Genomic DNA, 15,859 nt, shown 5'->3' with positions numbered 1-15,859 from the left:
CACTGTCCCTCCTCTATTCCCCCTAATAGACCCCAGTGTGTAGTGCTCCCCTCCCTGTGTCCATGTGTTCTCATTGTTCATCACCCACCTATGAGTGAGAATATGTGGTATTTCATTTTCCGTTGTTGTGTCAGTTTGCTGAGAATGATGTTCTCCAGATTCATCCATGTCCCTACAAAGGACACGAACTCATCATTTTTGATTGCTGCATAATATTCCATGGTGTATATGTGCCACATTTTTCCAGTCCAGTCTGTCATTGATGGGCATTTGGGTTGGTTCCAGGTCTTTGCTATTGTAAACAGTGCTGCAATGAACATTCGTGTGCATGTGTCCTTATAGTAGAACGATTTATAGTCCTTTGGATATATACCCAGTAATGGGATTGCTGGGTCAAATGGAATTTCTATTTCTAGGTCCTTGAGGAGTCGCCACACTGTCTTCCACAATGGTTGAATTAATTTACACTCCCACTAGCAGTGTAAAAGTGTTCCTATTTCTCCACATCCTCTCCAGCATCTGTTGTCTCCAGAGTTTTTAATGATCGCCATTCTAACTGGTGTGAGATGGTATCTCAATGTAGTTTTGATTTGCATTTCTCGGATGACTAGTGATGATGAGCATTTTTTCATATGTTTGTTGGCCTCATGTATGTCTTCTTTTGTAAAGTGTCTGTTCATATCCTTTGCCCATTTTTGAATGGGCTTCTTTGTTTTTTTCTTGTAAATCTGTTTGAGTTCTTTGTAAATTCTGGATATCAGCCCTTTGTCAGATGGGTAAACTGCAAAAATTTTTTCCCATGCTGTTGGTTGCTGATTCACTCTAGTGACTGTTTCTTTTGCCGTGCAGACACTGTGGAGTTTGATTAGGTCCCATTGTCTATTTTGGCTTTTGCTGCCAATGCTTTTGGTGTTTTGGTCATGAAGTCCTTGTCTACTCCTATGTCCTGAATGGTTTTGCCTAGATTTTCTTCTAGGATTTTTATGGTGCCAGGTCTTGTGTTTAAGTCTTTAATCCATCTGGAGTTAATTTTAGAGTAAGGTGTCAGGAAGGGGTCCAGTTTCTGCTTTCTGCACATGGCTAGCCAGTTTTCCCAACACCATTTAGTAAACAGGGAATCCTTTCCCCATTGCTTGTTTTTGTCAGGTTTATCAAAGATTGTATGGTTGTAGATATGTTGTGTTGCCTCTGATGCCTCTGTTCTGGTCCATTGGTCTATATCTCTGTTTTGGTACCAGTACCATGCTGTTTTGATTACTGTAGCCTTGTAGTATAGTTTGAAGTCCGGTAGTGTGATGCCTCCTGCTGTGTTCTTTTTGCTTAGAATTGACTTAGCTATGCAGGCTCTCTTTTGGTTCCATATGAAGTTCAAGGTGGTTTTTTCCAGTTCTGTGAAGAAAGTCAATGGTAGCTTGATGGGGATAGCATTGAGTCTGTAAATTACTTTGGGCAGTATGGCCAGTTTTGTGATATTAATTCTTCCTAACCATGAACATGGAATGTTTCTCCATCTGTTTGTGTCCTCTCTTATTTAGTTGAGCAGTGGTTTGTAGTTCTCCTTGAAGAGGTCCATTACGTTCCTTGTTAGTTGTATTCCTAGGTATTTTATTCTCTTTGTAGCAATTGTGAATGGCAGTTTGTTCTTGATTTGGCTTTCTTTAAGTCTGTTATTGGTGTATAGGAATGCTTGTGATTTTTGCACATTGATTTTATATCCTGAGACTTTGCTGAAGTTCCTTATCAGTTTCATGAGTTTTTGGACTGAGACGATGGGGTCTTCTAGGTTTACTATCATGTCGTCTGCAAATAGAGACAATTTGGCTTCCTCCTTTCCTATTTCTATACCCTTTATTTTTTTTTCTTGCCTGATTGCTCTGGCTAGAACTTCCAGTACTATATCAAATACGAATGGTGAGAGAGGGCATCCTTGTCTAGTGCCAGATTTCAAAGGGAATGCTTCCAGTTTTTGCCCATTCAGTATAATATTGGCTGTTGGTTTGTTGTAAATAGCTTTTATTATTTTGAGATACGTTCCATCAATACAGAGTTTATTGAGGGTTTTTAGCATAAAGGGCTGTTGAATTTTGTCAAAGGCTCTCTCTGCGTCAATTGAGATAATCATGTGGTTTTTGTTTTCGGTTCTGTTTATGTGGTAAATTACGTTTATAGACTTGCGTATGTTGAACCAGCCTTGCATCCCTGGGATGAATCCTACTTGATCATGGTGGATAAGCTTTTTGATGTGCTGTTGCAATCGGCTTGCCAGTATTTTATTGAAGATTTTTGCATCTATGTTCATCATGGATATTGGCCTGAAGTTTTCTTTTCTTGTTGAGTCTCTGCTGGGTTTTGGTATCAGGATGATGTTGGTCTCATAAAATGATTTGGGAAAGATTCCCTCTTTTTGGATTATTTGGAATAGTTTCAGAAGGAATGGTAGCAGTTCCTCTTTGTGTGTCTGGTAGAATTTGACTGTGAACCCACCTGGACCTGGGCTTTTTTTGTGTGGTAGGCCCTTAATTGCTGCCTCAACTTCAGACCTTGTTATTGGTCTATTCATAGTTTCAGCTTCCTCCTGGTTTAGGCTTGTGAGGACACAAGTGTCCAGGAATTTATCCATTTCTTCCAGGTTTACTAGTTTATGTGCATAGAGTTGTTTGTAATATTCTCTGATGATGGTTTGAATTTCTGCAGAATCTGTGGTGATTTCCCCTTTATCATTTTTTATTGCATCTATTTGGTTATTTTCTCTTTTCTTTTTTTATCAATCTGGCTAGTGGTCTGTCTATTTTGTTGGTCTTCTCAAAAAACCAGCTCTTGGATTTATGGATTTTTTGAAGGGTTTTTCATGTCTCTATCTCCTTCAGTTCTGCTCTGATCTTAGTTATTTCTTGTCTTCTGCTAGGTTTTGAGTTTTTTTTTTATCTTGCTCCTCCAGCTCTTTCAATTCTGATGTTAGGGTGTCAATTTTGGATCTCTCCACTCTTCTCATGTGGGCACTTAAAGCTATATATTTTCCTCTAGAGACTGCTTTAAATGTGTCCCAGAGATTCTGATATGTTGTGTCTTCGTTCTCATTGGTTTTGGGAAGAACTTCTTTATTTCTGCCTTCATTTCATTGTTTATCCAGTCAACATTCAAGAGCCAGTTGTTCAGTTTCCATGAAGCTGTGTGGTTCTGAGTTAGTTTCTGAATTCTGAGTTCTAACTTGATGGCACTATGGTCTGAGAGACTGTTATGATTTCAGTTGTTTTACATTTGTTGAGGAGTGCTTTACTTCCAATTATGTGGTCAATTTCAGAGTAGGTTTGATGTGGTGCTGAGAAGAATGTATATTCTATGGATTTGGGGTGGAGAGTTCTGTAAATGTCTATCAGGTTTGCTTGTTTCAGGTCTGAGTTCAAGTCCTGGATATCCTTGTTAATTTTATATCTGGTTGATCTGTCTAGTATTGACAGTGGAGTATTAAAATCTCCCACTATTATTGTGTGGGAGTCTAAGTCTCTTTGTAAGTCATTAAGAACTTGCCTTATATATCTGGGTGCTCCTGTATTGGGTCCATATATATTTAGGATCATTAGCTCTTCTTGTTGTATCGATCCTTTGACCATTATGTAATGTCCTTCTTTGTCTCTTTTGATCTTTGTTGCTTTAAAGTCTATTTTATAAGAGATGAGAATTGCAACGCCTGCTTCTTTTGTTCTTCATTTGCTTGGTAAATCTTCCTCCATCCCTTTATTTTGAGCCTTTGTGTATCCTTGCATGTGAGATGGGTTTCCTGGATACAGCACACCGATGGGTTTTGGCTTTTTATCCAATTTGCTAGTCTGTGTCTTTTGATTGGTGCATTTAGCCCATTTACATTTAGAGTTAATATTGTTATGTGTGAATTTGATACTGCCATTTTGATGCTTTGCCCATTAGTTGATGCAGATTCTTCATTTTGTTGATGCTCTTTAGCATTTGGTATGTTTTTGGAATGGCTGGTACTGGTTGTTCCTTTCTATGTGTAGTGCCTCTTTCAGGAGCAGGCGTGGTGGTAACAAAATCTCTGAGTACTTGCTTGCTCTCAAAGGATGTTATTTTAAGTAAAATAAGTCAGACACAGAAAGACAAATGCCACATCTCACTTGTACATGGAATCCAAAATAGTCAAACTAATAGAAATAGAGTTAAATGTTGATTACCAGGGTCTGGTGGAGGGATAGGGAGGTTGAAGAGATGTTGATTAAGAGGTTGAAAATGTCAGTTAGATGAACATGATGGGGAGTTAATGAGACTCAGAGAAAAAGACAGTGGCATGTCGTGTGAACAGGTCTGGAGATCTATTGTGCAGGATGACTGTAGTAAATAATTATTATATACTTGAAAATTGCAGAGAGAGTAAATTTTAAATGTTTTCATCACAAATAGTATTTGAGACAATAGGTTTATTTATTAGCTGTATTATTCATTCCACATGTGTGTGTAGACATACATATATATATGAAAGAAGAAAAGTAAATATAATAAAAAGAATAGAAAAGAATATGCTGAATTGTTTCTAGGATTCTTATTCATCTCAAAGTGTTACTGCACAGCAACAAAATCTTTGGGTTTTCTGTCTCTTAGGCTTGAGGTTAAGGGTGAAAAGCAATATTAGCAGCATAACAGTTTAAGGTGATTTAAGCAGAGGTGAGTACTGAGCTTGGTGAGTAGGCTGGGTTGAGAAGCCTGTACCCCACCCCAGCATAGATACCTTGTGCCTGGGGTTAGTGGAACCAATGTGGCATTGCCTGGTTCCTGGCTGCAGACAGTCATATTGCCAATCTCTGGGAGGCAAGGGGGTTCACACCTTAGAGAGAACATGCGCTTCCAAAACACAAGCTAGAATTTGGATGATTGAATTGGATATAGAGACAAAGAGGAATAATCCTATTCCAAGTCAGCAACCGTTTGCCTTGACGTATATACCATTCTAGTATACATGAAGGAAGCATTTTAATATAATTTTTGTGAGCGATAAAGCATTGGACACACCAGGTAAAAACAGATAGGGAATTAATTGTGCATATCTTATTAATTCAAGAGTGGAGCCCTCATCAGAGGGCTACACAATTACCCAAGTAGTTTCTGCATAACTGTAATAGAATTTCATGGTAGATAATTTGTAGAATAAAATTTTATATAAGATGGAATCACAAAGTATTAGCAATTTAAAATTCACTTAGGCTGTTGTGCTTTTTAAAAGCAAACAAATAATCAAAATTTCTTAAAAAGCTTAATATAAATTAAAAGAGGAAAACAGATTTCTAGTCTTAAGGGTTTACTCAATTTTGCTACCAACTTCATAATGTACAACTGCATTGCAGGCGGTATTTGCCTTGATTCACTTATTGATTTCATTAAAAGTAGAATGCTGCAATCCTGAACTGGAAGATGTGTTGACCACTTCAACATCAGTTGTTTAACTTACCTGAGGCTAAGTTTCCTAGTTTATAAAATTAAGGTTAAGGTAGCTACATGTCATCGAGTTAATGTGAGAGTGAAATTAAATAATATACCTAAAAATGTTTTATAAAGTGTTATTGTTTTCTATTATTACTGTTGTTATTATTTTAGAATATTGTTTTACATTACTATTATTATTGTTATTTTTTGAGACAGAGTCTCACTCTGTGGCCCAGGCTGGAGTACAGTGGCATGATCTTGGCTCACTGCAATCTCTACCTCCTGGGTTAAAGGGACCCTCCTGCCTCAGCCTCCTGAGTAGCTGGGATTACAGGTGCCCACCACCACACCCCCTCCCCCAGCTAACTTTTGTATTTTTAGTATAGTTGGGACTTTACCATGTTGGCCTGGCTGGTTTCAAACTCCTGACCTCAAGTGACCTGCACACATTGGCCTCCCAACATGCTGGGATTACAGGCATGAACCACGGTGCCAGTCTATTATTTTTCTATTATTATTTGTAATTAAGCTCTATGTTCTATTTTGTTGGGACTTCCTGCATGAATCATGTTTTTTTAAATCATGTTTTTAAGACTCTTTGAATATTTTCTAGACAACCCTTTATGATTTTATGCTTATGCTTTATATTTCACAGTTCCTTTATTTCTCTGGCTTGTTTTTGCTTCTTCATGGATCCTATATCAGGCATCTCCCTGGGTGAGAATGTAATAGTGGCCTTTGAAACTCTATCCCATGTGAAATGCTTTGCCCCAGGAACCCACACCAGTTCTGTGTCACTGCATTTTCTGAAGTTGTTACTGCCCATTTCTGTTGTTTGTATGTTGCTTGATGGTGTTTTAGGGGATGGTGCAAGAAGAGCGAGCTCTCGTTTATCTAACATGACTGATGTTCTGTGCTCTAACATACTCACACTCGGACACCAAAGACAATGGTTTTAGTTGTTCTTTTTTGTTTTGTTTTTGAGACAGGGTCTTACTCTGTCTCCCAGGCTGAAATGCCGTGGTCAGATAATGGCTCACTGCAGGCTTGACTTCCCCAGGCTCAGGTGATCCTCCCACCTTAGCCTCCGGAGTAGCTGGGATTACAGGTGCTCACCACCATGCCCAGCTACCCTTTCTATTTCCTGCAGAAACAGGGTTTCACCATGTTGCACACATGCTCTCAAACTCCTGGGTACAAGTGATCTTCCTGACTTGGCCTCCCAAAGTGCTGAGATTACAGGTCTGAGCCACCACATCAGCCAACAATGTTTATTGAAAGATAAGCCATAAAATTACACATCATATTAGATCTGCTGTACTTTCAAGTTAGGGTATTCTTAGTCTCTGTGCACAGATTTTGCTAGGAACAATATTAGAGTAATAAGGAAAAGATTTGCTAGGTTCTCCAATATCCTAATTAGTGATGTCAGTAAAATCACTACAAGGAGTTTGTACCATATTTTTAGCAATTAAATATATTGTCCCGCTTTCCATCTTGTTAGTCTACTTGGCCTTAGGAAACTCTCTCCTAGCTCTATTATTATTCTTTATGACTTTATTGAATCAGAGTTCCATTATTCTGTCTCTCCCATTATTTTGGAAGCAAAGAGCTAAATCCCAGCATGCTCAAAAAGTTAATATTATAGCCATCATTGGGAAATTGCCTTTTTGTTTAAAGTGACTAGAAAGAGGACGGTCTGATTATTTCAATGACCTGGTTGGCAAAATGGGTGAGTTATCGACCATTGATTCTCAAAGTATTTGAATTCAGTCTATCTTGATGAATAGTGAAACTAGATTGAATATTTTTTAATGATTTAGAACATATTTCATGAATTTATTGGGCGTTCATTCATTCACCAAATAAATGTGAAGCCTACTGGCTGGGCGCAGTGGCTCACTTCTGTAATCCCAGCATTTTGGGAGGCCAAGGTGGGTGGATCACTTGAGGCCAGGGGTTTGAAACCAGCCTTGCCAACATGCTGAAATCCCGTTTCTTCTAAAAATACAAAAATTAGCTGTGTGTGGTAGTGTGTGCCTGTAATCCCAGGTGTTCTGGAGGCTTAGGCAGGAGAATTGCATGAACCCGGGAGGCAGAAGTTGCAGTGAGTCAAGACTGTGCCAATGCACTCCAGTCTGGGTAACAGAGTGAGATTATGTCAAAAAACAAAAAAAAACGTTTATGAAGCCTATTGAGTGCCAGTCAGAGTTCTGTTTGCTGTAGACGGCTTTCACTGGCATGCTCTTTGCCCTCATTGAGGTTATTATTCTGTCATTCTATTCAGGAATATGGGTTTAAGAGGTGTAAGAGAACAGGATGAGTTAATACTTGATAGTTTCTTTTCAAAAATAAACTCTTGATTTTATGCCATTAATTCTTCATATTTACCATAAAAATTGAGTCCTGATAATGTTCTGTTTGTTGGAGCTTTATAGTTCATTTGGAATTAAGGGCATTTGGCATTTGTTTGACTGCACAATCCTACTTTTATTATTATATTTTGAGATGGAGTCTCGCTCTGTTGCAGAGGCTAGAGTGCAGTGGTATGATCTCAGCTCACTGCAACCTCTGCCTCCCAGGTTCAAGTGATTCTTCTGCCTCAACCTTCCAAGTAGCTGGGATTACAGATAGCCACCATCATTTTTTGCATTTTTGTAGAGACGGGGTTTCTCCATGTTGGCCAGGCTGGTCTTGAACTTCTGACCTCAGGTGATCTGCTCACCTCAGCCTCCCCAAGTGCTGGGATTACAGGTCTCAGCCACTGCACCTAACCTATAACCCTGTTTTAAATAAAGGAAATACTAAGTTAGAAGCCAGAATGAACTGTTTCTCAAACCAGTTTAAAAAGTGAACATAATTAGAATAATTCTTCTCATATGACAGATAGACTCTGGGGGAAGCATATTTTGTAACCATGTAATACTGGTGTTGTCAGCAGCATCTTTTTGTAACCCAGTTGCTTATGTAGATTTCAGCTCTCATACTTCTAAGTTTAACTGTATTTATTATTTTTTATTCTATCTTTTGGTCAATCACATGGGCTACACCCCCAGATCTATTTGGTATCTTCACTGATTAGAGATGGTTATTCTGGCTGGATGTCTGCAGGAAGTCCACTAGCTTCTGATGTTATTAACTTTCCATTTTTCTTTTTTGGAAGCTTTTGCATAAATATTCATGGCAGTTTTTATGTTTAAATAGAGAAGATATAAAGCAGATAAGATTGCTTTAACTCTGCTCATAGAGCTCCAGCAGCTGTAAGAATTTCTGTAATGTAGCAGATGGATGATGACCGCAGTGGCTGTTACTCATAAGAGCATATATACGTTCTCTTTGGGAGACCATGGGGAAGGAGCAAGCTTCAGACATGAAGATGACACGGGCTTGGGTCCCTGTTCTCCTACCTGTTAACAGGTCAACTTAGGCCAGGTGTGGTGGCTTACACCTATAATCTCAGCACTTTGGGAGGTTGAGGCGGAAGAATCACTTGAGCTCAGGAGTTTGAAACCAGCCTGGGCAATATAGTGAGACCTTGTCTCTACTAAAATTAGTGCACACTTGTAGTCCTAGCTACTTTGGGGAACTGAGGCAGGAAGATCACTTGAGCCAAGGAAGTCAAGGCTGCAGTGAGCGCTGATCATGCCACTAACTCCAGCTTGGGCAACAGAGTGAGACTCTGTCTCAAGAACAAAAAGACAACTACCAATAAAATAGGTCACCTTACCTCTTTGGTAAAGAAATAAGGCCTATTTTGACACCTAATATAAGGTCAAATGATGTATTAGACTTCAAAGAGCTTTATAAGTAAAAATTATACAGGGAGAAGGGGCATTTTCTTCCCTTTTTTGGTATAGAGATAACTAAAGAGTATACTTACTGGATCATAGCAGCATATGGAAGCTTCAGAGAGGGCATGGTACCCTCTTTGAAAAGTCTCTTCATCCTGCCCCTAGGAGTGCTTCAGAGAGGCAGTAGTATTGCTGAGGTATTCCCCTCTGATATTGTCCTCGTAAGTCATCACTTTTGAGCCCATTAATCTAGCTGTTTTTCTAAATAAAGGAAATATCTGTTGGATCCCACTATTTTCGGTTTATTATTTTCTGCTTGGCATGTATTTGTAGAACATGTAAACATATCTAAATGAGCCTGCTTTCTGCAAGTCTTAGTTTTTCCTGTTATTTTAACACTTTAGAATAATGGCAAAATCTTGGTTCACCTTGAAAAGTAGAATTTTTATAAATGTGGTTCTTAGTTATGTGTGAATAGCTTTAGAGCTTACAATACATTTTAGACATGTTGAATAGAAGTGTTTAAATAGAAGGATTCATCTCTGGAGTGGTGGTTAAACTAATCTTTTTTTTTTTTGAGATGGAGTCTCATGGTCACCCAGGTTGGAGTACAATGGCATGATCTTGGTTTTCTATAACCTCTGCCCCCCAGGTGCAAACAATTCTTTTGTCTCAGCCTCCTGAGTAGCTGGGATTATAGAAACACACCACCATATACTGCCATGCCAGCTAATTTTTGTATTTTTAGTAGAGACAGGATTTCACCATGTTGGCCAGGATGGTTTTGATCTCTTGACTCCATGATCCACCTGCCTCAGCCTCCCAAAGTGCTGGAAATACAGACATGAGCCACTGTACCCAGTCAAAACCTAAAATTTCAAAGAAAAGAAAGATCATCAACTCCAACTACCATGAGTGGTTGGTGTTGGCGGCCAGTGTAGTGGCATCACTTCCATGCACACTGTCTGCGGCACGCGTCTGTGTTTATTATTTTAAGATCATTCATAACTGCATCAGATCTGACAAATGCAAAAGCAGTGAACATGATGAAAGTACTAGTAAGAAAAGGCAATGATGATAGAAAAAAATGTAAAATAATTTAAAGAAAGCAAGTGGTAAAAAAAAAAAAAACATCGTTCATGTGTACATGAGATGAACTGTTTGGTTGAAGGAATAACTGAGGGATGGTGTATGTTCACGCAATATGTCTAAAGCATTGTACCCATGCAGATAACAGTAACTGGCAAGAGACTGAGGGGAAACTGACAAAATAGACAACACTTTTGAATACATGGATTAGAGGATAACCATCAGATGCCTATTAGCCTTATGCTAATTCAGGAAACAACTAAGAGTGTGTTTAAAAGCTCAATGACTAAGAACAGAAAAAGTGCTGCTTATAAAACCTTGGTCCAGAACTCCAGTTTCACAGGTCCAGATCTGTCCTATTCTGGAATAGCTGCTCTTCATCTGTTCTATTTAGATGTAGAGCAGCGAAATATCCTTTTATAATATTAAAATGAGCATATGATAAGTAGCACTTGTGAAACCTACAGGATTCATTAGTTTGCCAAGTAATAAGCATAACATATTTGAAACTCAGTATCCTCAATACTTAAGGGAATATTAAGAAAGAAGGATTACCTGCCTCCTAATTTTCAAATATAAGACATGAATCCTTTTTGCAAAATGATGCCCCAAAGATGTTATATAATTAAAGAAAGGGAGACTGGGCCTGTTTTTAAAGCTCTCACTTTTGGTGGTGGAAATACACTCAGAGACTTTCAAAGTCATCTTGGACTTCTGAGCAGACACACTTACATGAAACCTGTGGGAACAGTTCTATCCTGTTCACAAATAGAAGAACTGGTTACTGTTCTAATTTTAGATGCAGAGGAGCAAAGTAGCCTTTTATAATATTAAAATGAGAATATGGTAAGTAGCAATTGTGAAACCTACAGGATTCATTAGTTTGCCAAGTAATAAATGTAAACAATCTGTCAATCTACACCTCATTTTCTTATCACTGCAATGTCAACATAGTGGAAAAAGCATAAACTCTGGCACAAACCAGCTGTCTGGTTCTGAACAAGCTACATAACTCATGGAGATTTGGTTTTCTCATTTGAAAATTGGGCATTATGTTGCCCATCCGTCAGAGATGTTGTGTGGAGTAAAAATAATACTTACTGAGACACTAACATGGTGTGGGTCATAATAGGCTTTCAATATTCATTAGTGGTCATTAGTGGAATTAGCATTAAGCTCACCGCCTATGATTAATTATAAAACCTCAGCAGAGAGTTTGAAACATGCCACCAGCAACTGATAGGCTAAACTTTTGAAACAAATAGAATCCAAATGCCATGGCCAAAAATACAATAGAAGTTCATTTATTTGTCTCATGGCAGTCCAGAATAAGTGTTCTAGTTCAGGAGGGCTCTGCTCCACACAGTCATTCAGGGACTTAGGCTTTTGGTGGTTCTGCTTTCATTAGTAGTAGCACTATGGCTGTCACCATTCCAGCCCAAAGGAAGGTAGAAGTGGCCTGGAGAAGTGTGTGAAGTAGGTTTTAAGTGGGCCTGGGGAGAAATGGCAAATGCCAGTTGTCACCTGCATTATGTTAAGATAACTGCTAGGGCATCTGGGAAGTGCAGTATAGTGAGATAACCTTGTGCCAGCTACTGTGATAAAAAAGCATCATTGAGAAAGCCACTGGTTTATTACATGGCATAGTAATGATTCTCTGTGCTCCTTCTGAATGATGGCACCAAACATTTGCTGAAATTTTGCTGATAATTTCCGATCTATGCCAAAATGAACTCAGACACAAGGTAGATACATAATGTGAGCTGTGGGTAGGCATATCATCTGGCCACTCAGGGCATGTGACTACCCATGTTGGGACTCAGCTTAGGCTCTGCACTCCAGCCAGGGACTGATGGGGGCCTGTGTCTTAAGAAGCAACCATTGTGATTTGCTGACATACTTGCTATGCCAGAGGATTGGCCTGTGGCAGACAGGAATGACACCAGGGAATCTAGGCAACGAATCCGTGAACTCCACTGGGGAAGATGCCTCATGGGAAATCCATGTAGAACAGAAGAAACATAGATGCTGGGTGATAAGGGCAGGAAGAGAGGAATGTGCCAGGCAGGGAAGCTGGGCAGGGCTCCCAGGCACCAAACTGGTGCTCCAGGCATGTCTGCAAGGCATTATATAGTTAAATCTGGAGACTAAGGCATTTCTTTGGCCTGCACTAAAGTAGAGAATGCAGAGATTAAGCAAGAAGAGAATTTAAATAGGAGGTAGTGTTGATGTCTAGAAGTGATCCCAGGACTCTCCAGGGACAACTAGATGGGAGCAAGACACACTGAACTACCAGCTCCTGGCTCTTGGCCAACAATCCTTTCTAAGCCCTACTGAGTGGGGTTAGTGAGGATTCACGTGCCTGTTGCTGTAGTCAGGATCAGCCCAGGAACTCAGATGCCAGTGGGAGCCTTGGGTGATCAAGCTGTGGGGGTGGGGACAGCATTAGGGAATGCTGAAATCAGGGAAACATGGACAGATTATCATATGAAACTTCACTCCAGCTCAAATGCCATAAATATGTTTCGTTTAATTTTTAGTCACCCTCCAGTTCGTCAAGAAATATTCAACAAATGTTGGCAGATTCAATCAATCGTATGAAGGCATATGGATTTCACCAGGTAAAAGACTTCCCTTCTGTCCTGTGGGGGCTGCGTACCTAGGCATTTCCACTAATGTTTCACTAGTTAATGAATTTTGTGCAGAAATGAAATTAAGCAGCAGAACGGGAAATCTGTCCCAAAAGCTGCAAACGCAGTTGTTCGTCTTCACCGGCTTATCTGGAGTTCGGAAAGTCTTGAATGTCATGGAAAGAACAGATGCCAAGATGTATCAGCTAAACTCCTCCCAGAAGATCTAACACAGAGGCGGCATCCCAGGCTGCTGCAGATATGCAGGAAGGACTGATTTCAGACAGTGATAAATGGAGCATTAAACTTGGCAGAAAGAGTGAATTCAGATCGAATTACTTCTGTGCTCATTGTTTTTGAACCTGTCCCTTGAGGGTGAGCAGCTGCTGTGTCCCCCACATCCACCATGCCTGGAACCCCTTCTGGCACTCAGGTCTCTCTCACGTCTGTCCAGATGTGACATTCTTTCTCCAGGCCAAGCCCTGCTTCCTCCATTGTACGAGCTTGCTATCATGTCATAAATTGCTCAAAATAAATGAGGCATATAGACTGGTACTTGGAAGGTGTAGTAGGATTTGACCTACAGAGAGTCTGAAAAAGCAGCATAAGATGTGAGCCTGTGAAGACATAGTTCCTGAGATCGGGCTGTGGTGGAGATTCGCCTGGGGACCTGTGCTCCTGTGGACCATGTCATGGATTCCATGACTCCTTTGCAGGGACATAGGTCCTTTTTGAGGCTTCAAGAAATCAGGATGAAGTTGTGGAACTGTAGTCCTGTATGCATACTGCTGATATAATACATGCTTCTTTCTAAAACAGCAGCACTAGGGGATCTAAAGGACATTTTCATTAACTCTGCCTAGATCTCACGATGTTATTTTAAATGGTGAGAGCCGAGGAATTCAAAGGATCGTATATTCATCCCAGCAACATTTACTGAGTGTCTATAACTACATACTAGGCACTGTTATGGGAGTTGGAGACACAGTTTATGAAAAAAATTAAATAAAATTCCCATCCTCAGGCAGCTTATATTCTTCATGGGTGAGAGAGATAATGAACATACGTATGAGAACAGGTGATCATAAGCTCTGCAGAGGAAAGTGAAGGAGTATGAGGGAACTGAGGAATGCTGGGAGGATGGGAACTGGGATGGGACACATCATCAGAGAAGGCCACTCGGGGAAGGCAGTATTGGAGCAGAGACCTGAAGGAATGAGGGAAGGAGTGATGTGGATGTCTGAGCCATGTGGATGTCTGTTCCAGGCAGATGGAACAGCAAGTCAAAGACACAGAGGCAGGACCTCACACAGCATGGGCAGGGAAAGGCTGATATTTCGAGAGAATGAATGAGCCACCTTGTTAAGCTTCTCTGTAGAACAAAGGTGATAAAACAGAGGCATTCTGCTTTGAGGGAGAACGTAAGGCTTCGATTAAGGAATTGGTGGAGGGCCACTCTAAGGGCTTCCATGAACAGGCTGGAAAAGAGGCTTTCTGTATGAGTTCAGCAGCTTTCTCTATGGATCTAGCAGCTTTCTATATGGGCCCAGCATGGCCTTGTTTTCTGGTCCTGTTAGCTGAGCACATTTTCACAGCCCGCATCACAAATCTAGGTCTCCATACCTTTCACCCTGGGCATCTGGACTAGTGTCCAGCCTCGGTCCCTCTGTCCCTCCACTCCAAGCCTTCACCTGGATTTCCCCATGCCTGGCTCACAGTCCTGAGTCCTGGACCAACATGCTTCTAGCAAAACACTGCTGAAGAGGAAATGATGGTCTTCTGAATAGAGAAAGTAAACCGTAGAGATTTTGCTAAAAGCAAAATTCTTTGAGAGACTCAGGACAAGTTCCTTAAGTTTTCTAGCTTTCTTGAATAAATATGGTAGTCAGGGCCAGATCTCATCTGCTATTACTCTGTGAAACTCATTGATTTTTCTTCGTTTTCACTGTGCCTGTACATAATTACATGTAGATTGAAGGGGTAGATTTACCAAATATAGCACTCTTAGATATTTGAGTAACATCAACCAAATACTACATCTGTTGTTATTTTTTCTTAAGTAGACTCATGTTCTAAACTTCTTGCTTATCCCCAGCAACAATATCCGTGATGATCATAGTTTGATGTTTTCATTATGTTTCCTAATCATTTAAAAATAAACACGTATGTATGTGGAAGGATGAACAAAGCTCCACTTTTAAGTTTTTTCTGTTTAAGCTCAGAAATTGCTAGCAGCACTTTTATGTACCTTGGGCTTGCAAACAGCTTCACTCAAAGGATGGCAAATTTTAACAGTGTTTTCAAACATCAAAGCTGTCCTTTGGATTTGAAAATGGTGGCAAACAAAAGGAGCTTCGCTGTAGGCAGGAAAACAATGTTAAGGAAGAAAATGAAAACAGAAAATGCACAAAAATTTAGTTACATCTACGGTGAAGCACAATTTATGAATGATCATTACATGGACTGTGAATTATGACTGCCCACAAGTTCCATGATATTAAGGTTTATATTTTTAAGTTGTGGTTACATAACTTAACAGCAAGGAAGTCTTTCTATTTCTATAGGAAAGCTCAAAAGAAAAAAAACCTGTCACTTGTAATAGAGAGGGGGAGCCCAGCAGCCCTTCCTGGCCCTTTCAGTTTGTTTTATTACTTAGCTAACCAAGGCTTCTTATTAGTCCACCGCATTGTAAATTCAGTCATCTTGTGAACACTCAGAAGGTTATGTCCAAATAAAGTACCTTTCAGGTCTAAGTGATTGGTTTGTTCATTTCTCTTTACTTTAAAATGATTTCCCATGCCAGAAAATAGTATACTTAAAAATGGGTAAGGTGGTAAATTTTGTTATGTGGAATTTTATCACAGTTTTTCAAAAAACCAAATTATCCTTCTAAAGGAATATTCACATTTCTTTTATTAT

General features: G+C 39.7%; 1 protein-coding gene across 4 annotated transcripts in view; it reads left to right on the top strand.

Moving 5' to 3' along the window:
* SH2D4A (SH2 domain containing 4A) overlaps nt 1-15,859 on the top strand; it is an 81,086-nt gene that overhangs the window by 34,455 nt on the left and 30,772 nt on the right. For 2 of the 4 annotated variants that reach the window (XM_008979200.5, XM_002756886.8), the window contains exon 5: nt 12,851-12,931. The exons of the other annotated variants lie outside the window; for them this stretch is intronic. In XM_008979200.5, coding sequence (XP_008977448.2) covers nt 12,851-12,931 — 81 coding nt within the window. The remainder of the gene's footprint in view (nt 1-12,850; nt 12,932-15,859) is intronic. 4 annotated transcript variants of the gene reach the window in all.

The sequence above is a fragment of the Callithrix jacchus genome, chromosome 13 (genome assembly GCF_049354715.1).
Source record: "Callithrix jacchus isolate 240 chromosome 13, calJac240_pri, whole genome shotgun sequence".
NCBI lineage: Eukaryota > Metazoa > Chordata > Mammalia > Primates > Cebidae > Callithrix > Callithrix jacchus.
This window is presented reverse-complemented; position numbering and strand designations above follow the sequence as displayed.